Source organism: Spermophilus citellus, assembly GCF_964194105.1.
Source record: "Spermophilus citellus genome assembly, chromosome: 3".
Taxonomy (NCBI): Eukaryota; Metazoa; Chordata; class Mammalia; order Rodentia; family Sciuridae; genus Spermophilus; species Spermophilus citellus.
Window position 1 is genome coordinate 14,541,843 of NC_138184.1, and position 16,279 is coordinate 14,558,121.

General features: G+C 39.4%; 1 protein-coding gene across 2 annotated transcripts in view; it reads right to left on the bottom strand.

Moving 5' to 3' along the window:
* Positions 1-10,301: 10,301 nt before the first annotated feature.
* Positions 10,302-16,279, bottom strand: part of LOC308644304 (uncharacterized protein) — a 39,874-nt gene continuing 33,896 nt past the window's right edge. Inside the window, exons 2-4 of one of the 2 annotated variants that reach the window (XM_081285263.1) lie at positions 14,803-14,929; positions 14,532-14,592; positions 10,302-12,868 (exon numbers count right to left, since the gene is read on the bottom strand). In XM_081285263.1, the coding sequence (XP_081141389.1) occupies positions 11,314-12,868; positions 14,532-14,592; positions 14,803-14,929 (1,743 nt within the window). In that variant the 3' untranslated portion in view covers positions 10,302-11,313. Of the gene's footprint in view, positions 12,869-14,531; positions 14,593-14,802; positions 14,931-16,279 lie in introns of those variants that run through there. The other variant, XR_014020959.1, reaches the window with a different exon arrangement.

Genomic DNA, 16,279 nt, shown 5'->3' on the forward strand with positions numbered 1-16,279 from the left:
TAGGAAATAAGATAAGAGAAAGGAAGAAGTGACATTTGGGTCACAAAAGTACCGAGAGATATTAAAGGAAAGAGACGTTAATTTACTTAAAATGGGAAATTCTACTTCTTCGGATAAGGAAATGTATCTAACTATTTTAGACAGTATAATTAATCAGAAAGGAAAACAGATAAAGAAAACTCAGTTATTGCAATTCTTAAAGATTGTAGGTGAATATTGTCCTTGGTTTTGTGACCAAGAGTCTCCAAATTTACTTACTTGGGAGAAATTAGGAAGAAAGTTACAGAGAGTTTGTCTTTCTACTGAAATACCTGGAGGTATAGAGAATATACAGAAAACTTGGACAGCCCTAGAAGTCTGTCTCTTTGAATACATGGACCAGAGTCCGTGGCCGCCAGAAGACCTTCTGAGAGGTATTCAAAGAGCCATTAGGTCTATTCAAATGGAAAATCAGCCTGAAGCTAAATTAATTTCCTTTCCTTTGAGCCGTTTTAAAACAAAAGCGCTAGGAGCTAAAACAAAGGTTAGAATTGTGCAAGCGCAGACAGATTGTACAGAACAGCATGATAAAGAAGAAGCATCTCTAATCTTGGAGAGCCCTCCAGAAGTGGTAAACAGTCTTCCTGGAGAGGAAAATACAAAGGAAACTCCTAGTGGGGCTCAGGTTTCTTCTCAACCACGTGAGTTAGAAACCCAAATTCCAAATGGCGATAGTACAGAGTCTGATAGCAGCTCACAGTCTGAGGAAGAAGAATTAGACATAGAAACTCAGGACTTAGAGAGAAATTTTAATAGATTGCATTTAGCACCACCTGCCCAAGCTTTTAAAATTCGGCAGATACCTACTAGAAGGACCAAATTTAACAGGTGTGCTGAATTAAAGATGACTTTTCTTACCCCAGTTCAACAAGGTATTAAGAAGGCTCAAGAAATGGGAGAGGATACTACTGGTTTTCACCTCTTTCCAGTTTTTGAGCAAACTAATGAACAAGATCAGAGAGTTAGAGTTCATGCTGTAATCCCTTTTAAAACTATCAAGGAATTGAAAACTGCATGTGAAACGTACGGCCCAAATTCGCCTTTTGTTCAGAGTCTGATAGAAAATATTTGCTCACAACCCCTTCCTCCTAGTGATTGGATTTTTTTAGCCAGATCTTGTCTGAGCGGGGGAGATTACTTGCTTTGGAAAACTTACTGGACTGATTTTTGTAATGAACAAGCAGAAAGGAACAGGAGACAGGGCATAGAAACGCCAGTAACGATGTTTTTAGGGACTGAAGATTTTGCTGATTTAGAAAGACAGTTAAATTATGATTTTGTAGTGTACAATCAAATAACTGATTGTGCAAAACGTGCCTGGAGGCAAATTGTCCCCAAGGACCAGTCCAATTTAGTTCTTACCAAGATCAGACAAGGTGCCAGTGAGACTTATTCAGATTTCGTAGCCCAACTATATCAGGCTGCGAACAGGTCCATCGGGGACCCAGGAGCTAGCGAATTTATTGTTAGGCAATTGGCTTTTGAGAACGCAAACAAAATTTGCCAGGATGTTCTCCGTCCCCATCGTAAAAAAGGAACAATTTCTGAGTATATTCGCTTGTGTTCTGACTTAGATTCCACTCAGTTGCAAACGGTGGCCTTAGCAACAGTATTAAAGGAAACTTTGGGGCCACAAAATTCAGTTCAGAAGTCCCGCGGCAGGTGTTACGTTTGCGGAAAACCCGGTCATTTCGCCCGCGAATGTCGCCAACGCAATTTTAGGTTTAGGGCTCCATCTACTGGCGATAATAGATATTGCAGGACTCGGCGCCACGTGGTTGATTCGGGTGGCGCGGATGAGCCCGCCTTCTTGCCACAAGTATTTCCTCCTAGCGAGGGGACAAAAAACTTCCGTTCGGCCCCTCCCCGGGCCCAGAAACAATATGGGGAGACGTCGCACAGTGTGACGTCACTAGCGGCGCCGACCAGGACAGTCCGCGATTTTTACCGGAACAGAGACATGGATCACAGACAGTTTTCTTAGGACCTTCAGAGACAGTTGAATTAGATCCTGAAACGGGACCAACACAAATCCCTACTGGGATTTCCGGGCCACTTCCTGAGAATACTGTAGGTTTAATTTTGGGGCGTAATAATTTAAAGGGAGCTATTGAAGTAATACCTGGTGTGATAGATTCAGAATTTAAAGGGCAATTATATGTTACTGTAAGATCCAATTATGCCCTAAGGCTCACCCCAAAGGATATTTTTGCTCAATTAATATTATTGCCTTGTGTCTCAGAAAGGCACCTGCCGGCAGATTCAGTTTCTAAACCGCCGGACAGAGTATATTGGTCCCAGTTAGTGCGACAAGAACGCCCTTTATTAAAACTTAGAATTAATAATAAAAATTTCCTAGGAATAATTGACACAGGGGCTGATAGCTCAATATTGTCCAGCCGGTTTTGGCCCAGGACATGGCCTTTACATACAGCATCAGCTAACCTAGAAGGAATAGGACAAATTTCACAGCCTGCTCAAAGTGCCAACTATCTCCATTGGGAAGATTCTGATGGGAACAGTGGAATATTTAAGCCTTATGTGTTAGAGTCTTTGCCAGCTAATCTATGGGGAAGAGATATATTAGCCAAAATGGGACTACTACTAGTTACCCCAAATTCTATAAGGTCAGTTGAGGAAGTTAACCAGAGGTATTTTCCTGGAGATGATAGGGAAACCTTTCAGGAAGAATATCTGTTTACAAGTCAGTCTCCACGACAAGGATTAGTAAATACTTCAGGCCAAAATTTTTACTAGGGGCACTGAGTACTTCCCCAATCCTTAAGACAGCTGAAAAAGTCACATGGCTCACAGAAGAGCCTATTTGGATCTCTCAGTGGCCCATCTCAGGGGAAAAACTTAAAATAATTCATAGATTAGTTGAGGAACAACTTCAGGCTGGTCATATTGAACCAACACTTAGCCCTTGGAATACACCTATTTTTGTTATTAAGAAAAAGTCAGGAAATTGGAGATTACTACAGGATTTAAGGGCAATAAACCAGGCAATTCAGCCTATGGGATCATTACAGCCAGGACTTCCCTCCCCCACAGCCATTCCTTTAGATTATAGCTTGATGGTAATAGATTTAAAAGACTGTTTTTTCTCTATAAGGTTACATCCTGAAGATTGTGAAAAATTTGCTTTCACTGTCCCCACAATTAATTTTAAAGAACCTGTTAAAAGATATTGTTGGAAGGTTCTTCCTCAGGGAATGCGTAATAGCCCTACACTGTGTCAAAAATATGTTGATCAGGCAATAGATCCCATTAGAAATAACTTCCCTGATGCATATATTATTCATTTTATGGATGATATACTATTGGCTCATATTAATTCAGAAGTACTTTCAGAAATTTTTACTCAGTTAGAGACCTCACTTACAACAATGGGTTTAAGTATAGCTCCTCAAAAAATTCAAAAGGTATCTCCTTTTCAATATCTAGGTCAGATAATTCAAGGGAGTACAATCCGTCCTCAAAATCTTCAGATAAGAGTTAAGGAGTTACATACCCTTAATGATTTTCAAAAACTATTAGGAGATATTAACTGGCTAAGACCATCCTTAAAGTTAACTACTTCTGAGTTAAGTCCTTTATTTCAGATATTACAAGGAAATCCTTCTCCAACCTCTCCACGTCGACTAACTCTGGAGGCCAAGGCAGCCTTAAGGAAAGTGGAAATTGCAATTAAAAATGCACAGCTTACTAGAATAGATCCTAAAGAAATAATGTATTTATTAATATTTCCAACTGAGCATACCCCAACAGGAGCCATATGGCAAAAATTAGGAGTTATTGAATGGATTTACTTATCTCATTCCCCTCAAAAAACATTAATTCCTTTTCATGATTCTATAGCTCAATTAGTAATTAAGGGTAGAACTAGGATTTTACAATTAATTGGATCTGAGCCTGATATCATAATTATTCCATTTTCTGTTCAACAGACTAATTGGCTTTTTCAAACTTCTACCTCATGGCAGATAGCTTTTGCAGATTTTCCTGGGCAGATAGATAGCCATTATCCTCGTGATAAGATTGTACAATTTGCATCATTAACATCACTTATTTTTCCAAAGATTGTACGTTCCCATCCAATAGAGGGAGCTTTATCGGTGTTCACAGATGGTTCCAGCTCTGGTAAGGCAGGTTTCTTCAGCCGTGTTCACACAGAGGTAATACAAACTTCTTATACTTCTGCCCAAAGGGCAGAGCTCCAAGCTCTGATTTTTGCCTTAAATTATTTTTCAAATGAGCCTATTAATATCTATTCTGACAGCTTATATACAGTCAGAATTACCAAAAATATTGAAACCTCAGTTATTGGGTTTACTTCATCACAGGAGTTATTTGAATTATTTCATAATTTACAAAAGACAGTGCTAATGAGGAAGTACCCATGTTTTATTGGACACATCCGAGCCCATACTAACCTCCCTGGACCTCTAATTGCAGGTAATGACAAAATTGATAAATTAGTAGCTTTTTGTCAACAGATGTCTTCATATGACTGTGCCCTAGCTTCCCATTCCTTGCATCATCAAAATGCTTCTAGCTTACGTAAAAAATTTAGTATTACCAGAGAACAGGCTCGTCAGATTGTAAGCCAATGCCCTAAGTGTGTTATTTACACTCCATCTCTGCCATCAGGGGTAAATCCCCGTGGTTTAAAACCAAATCAAATATGGCAAATGGATGTAACTCATATTCCTCAATTTGGTAAGCAATGTTATGTGCATGTCATAGTGGACACTTATTCTAGATTTATTTTTGCAACAGCACGTACTAAAGAAAATACTCAACATGTAATTTCTCATTGCTTAGCAGCTTTCTCCGTTTTAGGGTGTCCTATGCAGATTAAAACAGATAATGCTCCAGCTTATGTAAGCTCTTCTTTTCAACAATTTTGCCAAGAGTTTCAAATTAATCATAAAACAGGAATTCCTTATAACCCCCAAGGTCAAGCCATTGTAGAACGAGCTCATTTATCTATTAAACTTCAATTACAAAAATTAAAAAGGGGGAATAAGATAGTGACTCCCCAAAATAGTCTTAATCATGCCTTGTTTGTTTTAAATTTTTTAAACTGTGACGCAAAAGGTCACACAGCTGCTGAGAGGCAAATGTCTCCCTCGGTGACAGGCCCTTTAGGCAGAGTTCTGTGGAAAGATTTACAGACTGGTCAGTGGAAGGGCCCAGATCCGGTAATATCATGGGGCCGAGGGCATGCTTGTATTTTTCCAGAAGGTGCTTTTCGTCCTATCTGGGTGCCTGAACGTGCTATCAGACATGGAGGAAATAGAACCCAGACTCAAGCGACTGAGGATCGACCCAGAGGAGCCACAACCCAGAAGGAGGAGATATCGGAAAAGGATGAAGAAAAACCAGATTGAACCAGCCGAGAAGCTGATTTCATGGAAAGATGTGAAGAAGCTGACAACCCAGGCCTCCCAAACACCTCGACACCTAGGAAAGAACAGGACCCCAGTCTTGATGGTAGCGACAGTAATTGCCCTACTGGGCTGTCAGGTAAAAGGGAATCAAGTAGACACTTATTGGACATATTTCCCAGATCCACCCCTGGTACACCCAGCTGTGTGGACTGGAGAATCTATTCCAGTATTTACTAATGACTCATTCATGATGGGAGGATTTACAGATACTCATATTACTCCCAGTCATGTGACTAGATTTAACTATTCTGGCTACAGTGCCCAATTACCTTTATGTTGGTCACATGATAAACATGCTGGCTGTCTGAAAGTATCATTTGAAGAAAAGACAGCAATTGGTAAACCTAGACTGACAAATAATTCTATTTATGGGGACTTAAAACCTAATACTAGATCAGTAATTAAGATGGGACTTTCCCATAACAAGCCAGTCATTTCTGCAAAACCTCCACCGGTACCCCACTGTCCAAATAGTTCTATAATTGAAATTGGCACCTTTCCTAAATGGATGGATTATGTAAATACCTTTCCTGTACAACATAAGGTGTCTAAAGCTAGTGGATATATTTTAGACTGGTCTCCAAAAATTGATAAGAGACAATTACGAAGAAATTCTGCTATGACACCTGCAGGATTTGTTAGTAATATTTTGACTTATAGTGAAGGAGGTATTCAAAAAGATATTTGGCGTTTAATTGCTGCCTCAGAATATTTACATTTTTCAGACAAACCTTTACCAAAATTTGTTGGCAAGAACTGTAAAGAGGGATCTTGCTATGGCCTAAGAGCCTGTGTCCAATCTCCTTATGTTTTAATTATTGGAAATGTAAAAGTTAAATGGATAGATGACAGATATTTTGTTACTTGTAATAAGTGCAATCTAACTAATTGTATTTCTAGGTATAATGGAGGAAAAGGAGTGCTGATACTTCATCAGCCCTCTTTTGTTTTATTACCTGCTAATATTTCAGAGCCATGGTATACTGATGCTGGTTTACAAGTCTTACAACAAATTCATGCCCAGCTAACAAGACCTAAACGTGCTATTGGAGTCATAATTGTTGGTGTCTTAGCACTGGTCTCATTTATTGCCTCAACTGTCTCTGCATCTCTGACATTGTCTCAGAATATTCAGCATGCAAAATTTCTTAATAATTTAGCTCAAAATACTTCCAAGGCTCTGCGTAATCAAGTAAATATTGATGAAAGGATTGAGACTAAGTTAAACGCCTTAGAGGCGACTGTTATTAACATTGGTAATGAACTTTCAGCCTTAAAATTTAAGGAAAGGCTTAAATGCCATGCTAATTATAAGTATGTATGTGTTACAGCTGCCAAGTACAATGCTTCTCTCTGGGATTGGGAGAAAGTTAAAAACCATTTATTAGGTATTTGGCAAAATAGTAATAATAGCTTGGATATTCTGGAACTTCATCACCATATCCAAGACATTCAGAATAATAGAGCTGATTTTTCAGATCCTTCTTCCTTGGCTAACCAAATATTGAAGGAGTTAAATGGATTCAACCCTGGAAATATTCTTAAGCACTCCGCTTGGTACATTATTGGATTATTCTCTTTGCTGTTAATTCTCTTTTGTATTGTAACTATAGGATGGCGAGTCTTCCAATCAAGAATCCGGGGACTCCAGAGAGTGAACCGCCGCCTCATTGTTAAGAATAGAAAGGGGGAATATGTGGAGAGCCATTCTGACACGTGATTGGGTGACTCCCGTTAAGGGCCTGAGGCACTCTGGCTGTGTCGGAGTTATCCCGACCCTTTCCTGATGAGAGAGCCCATCCGTGGGGGTGTGCATGACCACTGACCCTGGAGACCCAATCACTGACCCTGACCTTGGAGTACAGCCCCCCCTCAACCTTCATTGGATGGAATTCTCCCCTGAATCTCTTGTTTCCCCCAAATAAAAGGCTGATCCCCGGCGTGTTCGCTCTCTCTCTCTCCTGCTAGCCCAGAGTAATCCTCGCTGCCCTGCTGGGCGGCTGGAGGCAGGGAAACAGGGAGGCGAGCCGTCTCGGACCTAGCAATGTAAAATAAGGTACTGTCTGTGTGTTTTATTTTGATCTCTTCTAACTAACTTAATGCCAGAACCTCATTAATGAAACCACTGCGCAGGCCGCGTGGTAGAAGTAGGGATTCTTGTTTTTTTTTTTTAACCTTGCCTGTGTCCTGTGCTTCTGAATTTGATAACTGTTGACACTGTTAAGGACAGGTGGTGTCCTTGGGCCCATCCCATGTTGAGTATGTCAGTCACATCCCCCTTCTGCACTAAAATTAGGACGCTACTCAAAATGAAAGCTGTCTGTTGCTCATTTAATTATTTTGATAAATGACCTTGAAGCTTCCCTGCTTCGTTTGGTGTTTCCAGGGGGACATCACAGCGGCGTCTACTTTAAGAATGTGTCACTGATTAGCTGGGTGCAGCAGTGCATGCCTATAATCCCAATTTGGGAAGCTAAGGCAGGACAATCACAAACTCAAGGCCAGCCTGGGCAACTTTGAGAGAGCCTGTCTCAATTTTTTTCCCATAACTATTAAAGTTGAAATACAATAAAATGCACATATGTGAAGTATGCAATTTGATCAGTTTCACCATGTATGTAACCAATATAATTAATACAAAAGCATTTCCATTACTTTTTTCAAAAAATTGAAATCATGAGGACTGGGTTTCCTGTGTGATTTAATGCATTAGAAATCAATCATATGAAATAAGAAAAATACAGCTTAAATTTGATAAACAAATCTAATCAAGAAAAAAGCAAGAACACAAAAATATAAATGGAAAGAGAGCTACATAATTAATCCTTCAGATGCTAAAAATATATTAATATTACAATTGTATGGGAACATATGTGGTAGATTACATAACATGGTCTACCATACACAAGGCTCCATTGGCTAAGAAAGTGTATTCAGTCCAAGTCCACATTGTCAATTGTATTTTTTAGTTCTTTGGCTTTAGTTTTTGTTTGGAGCATCTATCCAGTGGTCACAGAAGCATGTTAAAGTTACCCAGTATTATTGAATTGTGGTCTATTTGATTCTTGAAATTGAGAAGGGTTTGACTGATGTGTAGATGCTTCATTGTTTGGGGCATAAATATTTATGACTGTTATCTTATTGATGGGTAATTCCCTTAAGCATTATGGAATATCCTTGTCCCTTCTGATTAACTTTTTAAAATTTTTTAGTAGGGGGCTGGGGATGTGGCTTAAGAGGTAGCGAGCTTGCCTGGCATGCGTGCGGCCCGGGTTCGATCCTCAGCACCACATACAAACAAAGATGTTGTGTCCGCCAAAAACTAAAATATATTAAAAAAAATTCTCTAAAAAAAAAATTTAAGTAGTAGATGAACACAATACCTTTATGTGGTGCTGAGGATCAAACCCAGTGCCCCACGCATGTGGGGCAAGCATTCTACCACTGAGCCACAACTCTAGCACCTATTTCTAGTTTTTAACTGGCATTAGTTTCTCATTTGACTATTCTTTTAGTGTAGTTCCTACAAAAACAAGCTGATTTTCACTTTTCTCATTTCATCTTTATGGTATATTTTGGTAAGAATGTTCTGTAGTGCAGGCTTTCTAGTTTCAAATTCCTTTTTTGTTTATCATGGAAAGTTTTTATTTCATCTTCAAATCTGAAGCTTAATTTTGCTGGATTTGGGTTCATGGTTGGCACCCATTTTCTTTGAGTTTGGTATGTTATTCCAGGAACTCCTAGCTTTGAGGATCTGGGTTGAGAAATCACCTGAGATCTGAATTGGTTTCCTCCTATAAGTAATCTGATAGTTTTCTCTTTCAGCTTTAAAATTCTATCCTTATTCTATATGTTAGGCATTTCCATTATAATGTGCCTTGGTATGGGTCTGTTGTAATTTTGTGCATTTGGGATCCTGTATGCCTCTTGTATTTGATTTTCCATTTCATTCTTTAGGTTTGGGAAATTTTCTATTATTTCATTGAAAAGATTGTGCATTCCTTTGATTTGTATCTCCACGTCTTCATCTATCCTGATAAGAAAAATTTTTAAGTTCGGTCTTCTCATGTTAACCCATAGTTCTTGAAAGTTCTGTTTATATTTTAACATCTTCTCACTATGGTTGACTTTATTTTTAAGGTTATATATTTTGTCTTCATTGCCTGAGGTTTTGTCTTCCAAGTGATCTCGTCTATTGGTGATGCTTTCCATTGAATGTTTAATTTGGTTTATTGATTCTTTCATTTCGAAGAGTTCTTCCCCCCCCCCAATCTCTGCCTCTCTCTATTGAAGTGACCTTTTACTTTCTGTATTTTCTGATATTCACTCCTTCTCTAACATTTCTTCCACTGTGGTGTCAATGGATTCTGTTATTGAAGTATCTTAGTTTGCTTGAGGTGATGATTTTTCATGTTGTTTGTATGTCTACCCATCTAACAATATGGATCTGAGGCAGCAGAGTTTCTATCTGTGGACTTATAGTGTCTCTGAAGGTTTAATGTACCTCAAGGGTAGACAAATAATTAACAATAACCAATACAAACAATATATAGCATTAAACCAAATATTTCTACTATGATGTCTACAAATTATCATAATAAACAGAAATTATATGATCAGTTATTGCCTACAATAATAACAACCAGCTTGCAAAAGGGTTTATACTTTCAAATGGTGGACAGAGAAAACAGAAGTGATAGGATGTGAGATTATGAGGGAGGAGAGAAGTAAAAAATTAAAGGAAGCGTGAAAGAGAATAGAGATTGGCTGCTAGCAGAAGAGAATCAAGGGAAACAGAAGAAAAAAAATATGTAAAGTAAAAACTTTAAAAATTAAAAATAAATACAAAACAATACTAAAATATACTAATCAAGCATCCTGTTTAACAAAAAACCTAATCCATGAAAAAAAAAAAACTGGCTTCAAAAATACTAGAAGAAAAACTTTAAACTGTATAAATGTCCATGTACCATCAAGGTAATAATTAAACAGAGAAAAAGAATTTTTTAAAAAAATTTTTAAATCTTGATGAAAATTTAAAGAACTCTTTCCATTGGAGTTCAAAATATTCTCAGCAGTTGTAGGTGGGGTTGTAAGGAGTATGATGCTCCACCCTCTATATTGCCTGAAAAAAGGGCTGGGGATGTAGCTCAGTAGTACAGTGCCCTTGGATGCAACTCCCATTACTCCCCCACAACAAGAATGAGCCCCTGATAAACACAATATCTTTATTATAACTTGTAGTATTTCCTTCAGATTGCGTATTTTCTGGAGTATTTTACACAAATTATTTTGCATCGAGTTCTTCATATTACTCGTAAGATTGCACTACATGACAATTTTTCATTAATTGAAACTGTGTTTCAACTAATAACTTTCTTGGGTTTTATTTTTTTTCTTCACAATGACAAGGTTTGATTCAGTGTGCATCCACATGTGTGAGCCAAATGGAGACTTTTATACATAGGGTTTCTCTCCACTGTAAATTTTTTCATGTTTTCAGGGAACTGGGATCACCAAACGCTTTACCACATTGCTTGAGTTCGTACAGGTTCGATGCACTGCGCGTTTTTTTATGGGTTCTCAGAGCAGTGGAACAACGGAATGCTTTCCCACACTGCTCACAAACGTAGGGTCTCTCTCCAGTGTATAATCTTTTCATGTATTTGAAGGGAACTGAGAAACAAGATTTTCTCACACTGCTTACACACATAGGATTTGCCCCTGTGAGCTTGTTCATGTGCTATAAAATGATTCAAAATAAGGAAGGTTTTCCCACATTGCTCATATACATAAGGTTTCTCTCCATTGTGCGTTCTTACGTGGTATTTAAATGAAGAGGGATAAATGAAGGCTCTGCTGCAATGCTGTCAAAATATGGTTTCTCTTCAGTATGCACTCTTTTATGTCTTCTAAAGGCACTGTCAGAACTGAAGGCTTTTCCACAGTGCATACATCTATAGGGTTTCTCTCCTGTGTGAGTTCTTTTATGTCTCCGAAAGGCACTGTCAGAACTGAAGGCTTTTCCACAGTGCATACATCTATAGGGTTTCTCTCCTGTGTGAGTTCTGTTATGTCTCCGAAGGGAACCAGAACAAGCAAAGGCTCTCCCACACTGCTCACATACATGTGGTTTTTCTCCAGTGTGAACTTTGTTATGTCTCCGAAAGGAACCAGAACAAGCAAAGGCTCTCCCACACTGCTCACATACATGTGGTTTTTCTCCAGTGTGAACTTTGTTATGTCTCCGAAAGGAACTAGAAGAAGCAAAGGTTTTCCCACATTGCTCACATACATGTGGCTTTTCTCCAGTGTGCACTTTGTTATGTCTTCGGAAGGAAGCGGAATTATGGAAGGCTTTACCACACTGCTTGCATTCATAGGGTTTCTCTCCACTGTGAATGTTCTCATGTTCTTTCAGGTAACTGGCACTATAGAACGTTTTACCACACTGCTTGCATTCATAGGGTTTCTTTTCGCTCTCTCTATTGTGTGTCTTTACATGGTACTTAAAAGAAATGGAATAAACAAAGCCTTTACCACAATGCGGACATACATAGAGTTTCTCTCCAGTATGCACTCTCTTATGTTTTCGAAAGGCACTGTCAGAACGGAAGGCTTTCACACAGTGCAGACATTTATAGGGTTTCTCTTCTTCGTGAATTCTTTCATGTTTTCGAAAGGTACCAGAACAAGCAAAGGCTTTCCCACATTGCTTACATACATATGGCTTCTCTCCCCTGTGAATTCTTTCATGGTATCGAAGGGAACTCTGATCACAGAAGGCTTTACTGCATTGCTTACAAACAAAGGGTTTCTCTCCAGTGTGAATTCTTTCATGTGCGTAAAGGGAACTAGAACGAGTAAATCTTTTGCCGCAACTCTTACACACAAATGGTTTCTCTCCGGTGTGAATTCTTTCATGCTCTACAAGGATACTAGAACGAGCGAAGGTTTTCCCACACTGCTTACATTTATAGGGCTTCTCACCAGTGTGAGTCCTTTTATGATTTCCAACAGGACTGGAACACCTAAAGGCTTCATCACATTTTTTGTCACAGGGTCTCTCTCCACTGTGAGTCCTTTCATGAGTCTGCAAACACTGAGAATAGCTGAAGGATTTCCCACACTCCTTCTGATTATATGGCCTCTCTCCATATTCCTGATGCTCACATGGTTCGTGTTCAGTGGGACCTCTCAGGGGCACCTTTAGGGATGAATGACCAATGGTCACTTCTCCACACACAGGACTTTCACATGGTGTTACTCCTGGAGGAGTTTTTTCCTTCAAAATATGCTCTGGAGTCCAGTTAAGGTTTTCCGCACACTGACTATCTCCTTTGCATTCACAGAGTCTCTCAACCACTTGACTTCTGTAAAAAATGAGAAGCACATTACTAAGGTTTTTTGTTTGTTCTTTAATATTTTTAGTTGTACAAGGACACAATACCTTTGTTTAGTTTTTTATGTGGTGCTGGAGATTGAACCCAGTTGCCTCATGCATGCTAGGCAAGTGCTCTACCATTGAGCCACAACCCCAGCCCCTAGGTTTTAATTATTAATAATTTACTATCCCAGTGGTGCACACCTGTAATCCCAGCGACTCAGGAGGCTGAGACAGGAGGATCGTGAGTTCAAAGCCAGCCTCAGCAAATGCAAGACATGAAGCAACTCAGTGAGACCCTGTCTCTAAATAAAATACAAAATAGGGCTGGGGACGTGGCTCAGTGGTCAAGTGTTCCTGGGTTCAATCCTCAGTACCCCCCCCCCAAAAAATTTTTTTTTTTGCTACAGAAGTGCTGGTTTTGTGCCCTGTAAGAATTTTTGAACATCAATGGATTGAACACTCAGTAGAAAGTTTCCAAGACAGCTATTACAAAGAGTTGGTATTTATATGTGGTTCTATATGGTAGGTACTTGAGTATTCCTTATATAGTGGCCAAAAGTACACTGGATTTTGATATATTTGCACAGACATAATGAGATATCTTTAATATGTCTTCTACTTTACAAAATTCATTTTTGTTTCACATATACATTATACCAAAAATCTGAAGGAAATATAAAAATTTTAATAATTTTGTGCATAAAACAATGTGTGTATACACACACACACACACACACACACATATACACATATGAGAAAGTGTCACTCCTAGCATTATGTTGCTCCCAATGTTTCCAATATAGTTAATATTTGGGGTTTTGGATTTTCTGATTATGGAGGCTATTAGCTTTCCATCCCTGTGATAAAATGTATAAGAAAAACAACTTAAAATATGAAAGATTTATTTTTGGTCCATAGTTTCAGAGGTTTCAGTTGCTAGTTGATAGGTTCCATCCCTTTGGGCTTAAGGCAGAACATCATGGTGGGGAGCGAGGTAGAGCAAAGTTGCTCCCCTAATGGTGGCTAAAACTCAAACGTGAGGAAGGGGGTCAGGCAAAGAAAAAGCCTTCCAGGGCATGCATGAAGTCTTGTAGGGCCCTACTTCCTCCAACTAGTCCATATCTCCTACAGTCCCTGCCACCTCCCAGGAATGCCATCCATTTATGAATATACGCCAGGAGCAGTAGTGCATGCCTGTCATTCCAGAGACTTGGGAGGCTGAGACAGGAGGATTACAATTTTAAGACCAGCCTCAGCAACTTAGTGAGGCCCTAAGCAACTCAGCGAGACCCTGTCTCAAAGAATATTTTCAAAATAAATAAAAATAGATTCCTCCTTTTAAAAAAGTTATGCATCTATTAATTGATTGATGCACTGATAAGGTTAGGTCCTTCTTTATCTGATCACTTCCCAATGCCTCAACTTTGAACATTGCTGCATTGTGCACAAACCTGCAACACATCAGCCTATGGGGGACATTCCAGATCCAAGTCACATCAGATGCTCAACCTGTATACAGTTGGGGGGAACACTTCTGAGATTAAATCAACTTGAAGCTGCCCTTATTTGTACCATGTGCTCGTTTCAAAAAATACCTATCATTCCAAGACTCTGCAGGAACACTGCTTTCCCTTATGAGTGCAAATTACCTTAGGTTTTTCCTGGGGCTTTTGAACTCATCTTCAACATTTAGTTCTTTCCATTTTTTTCCTAAAATGTAGACCCAGAAAAACCACTATGAATCATTCAACATTATAGAAAAATTATTAGGTTCTAGCTATATTCAAAGTATAATAGGATCATGCCTCGTGTCTTCACCCCAGTGTTCCCAAATTCACATTCAGAATTATGCAGCAACACTGATGAAAACAAGGGACATTTGCCTTCCAAGACCAAGCCAGGGAATCATGCCATCTTTACCTATAAAGGCCAGGTTCCCAGAGGTTTCCTGCATCACATCTCTGTAGAGCTGCTTTTGGGAAGGATCCAGCAGAGCCCACTCCTCCTGGGTGAAATTCATGGCCACATCCTCAAAGGTCACGGGCTCCTAAAACATCCACATATATTTCCAAGAGGAAGGGAGAGAGACATCAAAAAGTCATTTCTAGACTCACGGGGACAAAATAGTATCTACTTAGGGACATGCATGTATTCCATGCATGGCATACACAAAGCCCCTGGGTGTGGTACCTAGTGCCACCCACATCCACAAATGAGACACATCTACTGTAAGATAAAACAACATATTGAAAATAAGACCTAAGGCCTTGGGGAGGGAAACAGTCAATTGAAATCTAAGTGTTGAAGACGGAGCAAACAGGCAGGGAGTTTTGCTTAGAGGACACCGATACACTCCACTGTCAATTCCTGTCATTTGAACTTCAATCAAATCTACAGACCAGTCATTTCCCAGCAATGTTCAGAGAACGCATTTTCCAAATGTATCTGGAAACAGATGCAATATTTTTCAAAGCACTAAGAAGGGACTTTGAGAAGCCCAAGGCCCTCACCACTGGATGGATGGAAAATAGTTTGCTTCAGCCTCAGTCATGAGAATGTGTGGGACCTAATGAGGCCAAGAAAGGAACCTGTAACACTTTCCCTTGAAATTGCCTTAATACTTACTAAAAGTTAGAGATTAAATCAACTTGAAGCTGCCCTTATTTGTACCATAAATAAGGTACTTTCTGTTTCTTAAAGAACACTGGTTAGTAAAAAATCACACAGAAAAGACTGGAAAGTGACTGAGGAATTAGGACATTGGTCACCTATGGAGACTCTAACGAATGGCCAAGGCTCTGTTATGAATCTTCAGAAGTCTCAGGATATTTATAGTGTTAGTACTACTACGTCTTAATCTTACCACAGACCTTTTATTTGTTCTTTTGTCAATATACTTTATGATGAATCATTTACACAAAGAATTGAGTTTGGGAAAGAACAGAACATATCCCTATTTATGTCTGCCTTGAAAGAAGCACTGTGGGGCTGGGGATGTGGCTCAAGCGGTAACGTGCTCGCCTGGCATGCGTGCGGCCCGGGTTCGATCCTCAGCACCACATACCAACAAAGATGTTGTGTCCGCCGAGAACTAAAAAATAAATATTAAAAAAAAATTCTCTCTCTCTCTCTCTCTCTCTCTCTCTCTCTCTCTCTCTCTCTCCTCTCTCTCCTCTCTCACTCTCTCTTTAAAAAAAAAAAAAAAAAAAAAAAAAGAAAGAAGCACTGTGAGCTAAGATTCGCAGACTGGGTAGCAATAAGCAGGGTAGCACAGGTCACACCGGGAGATCCCCGGACCCGGAGCAAGCAGAGGTCAGAGTGCATGCTGGCCGTCAGGCAAAGAGCAAGTCAGCAGATGGAACAAGAAAACACAGACGGGGAGGTGGTCAGTGTCTGC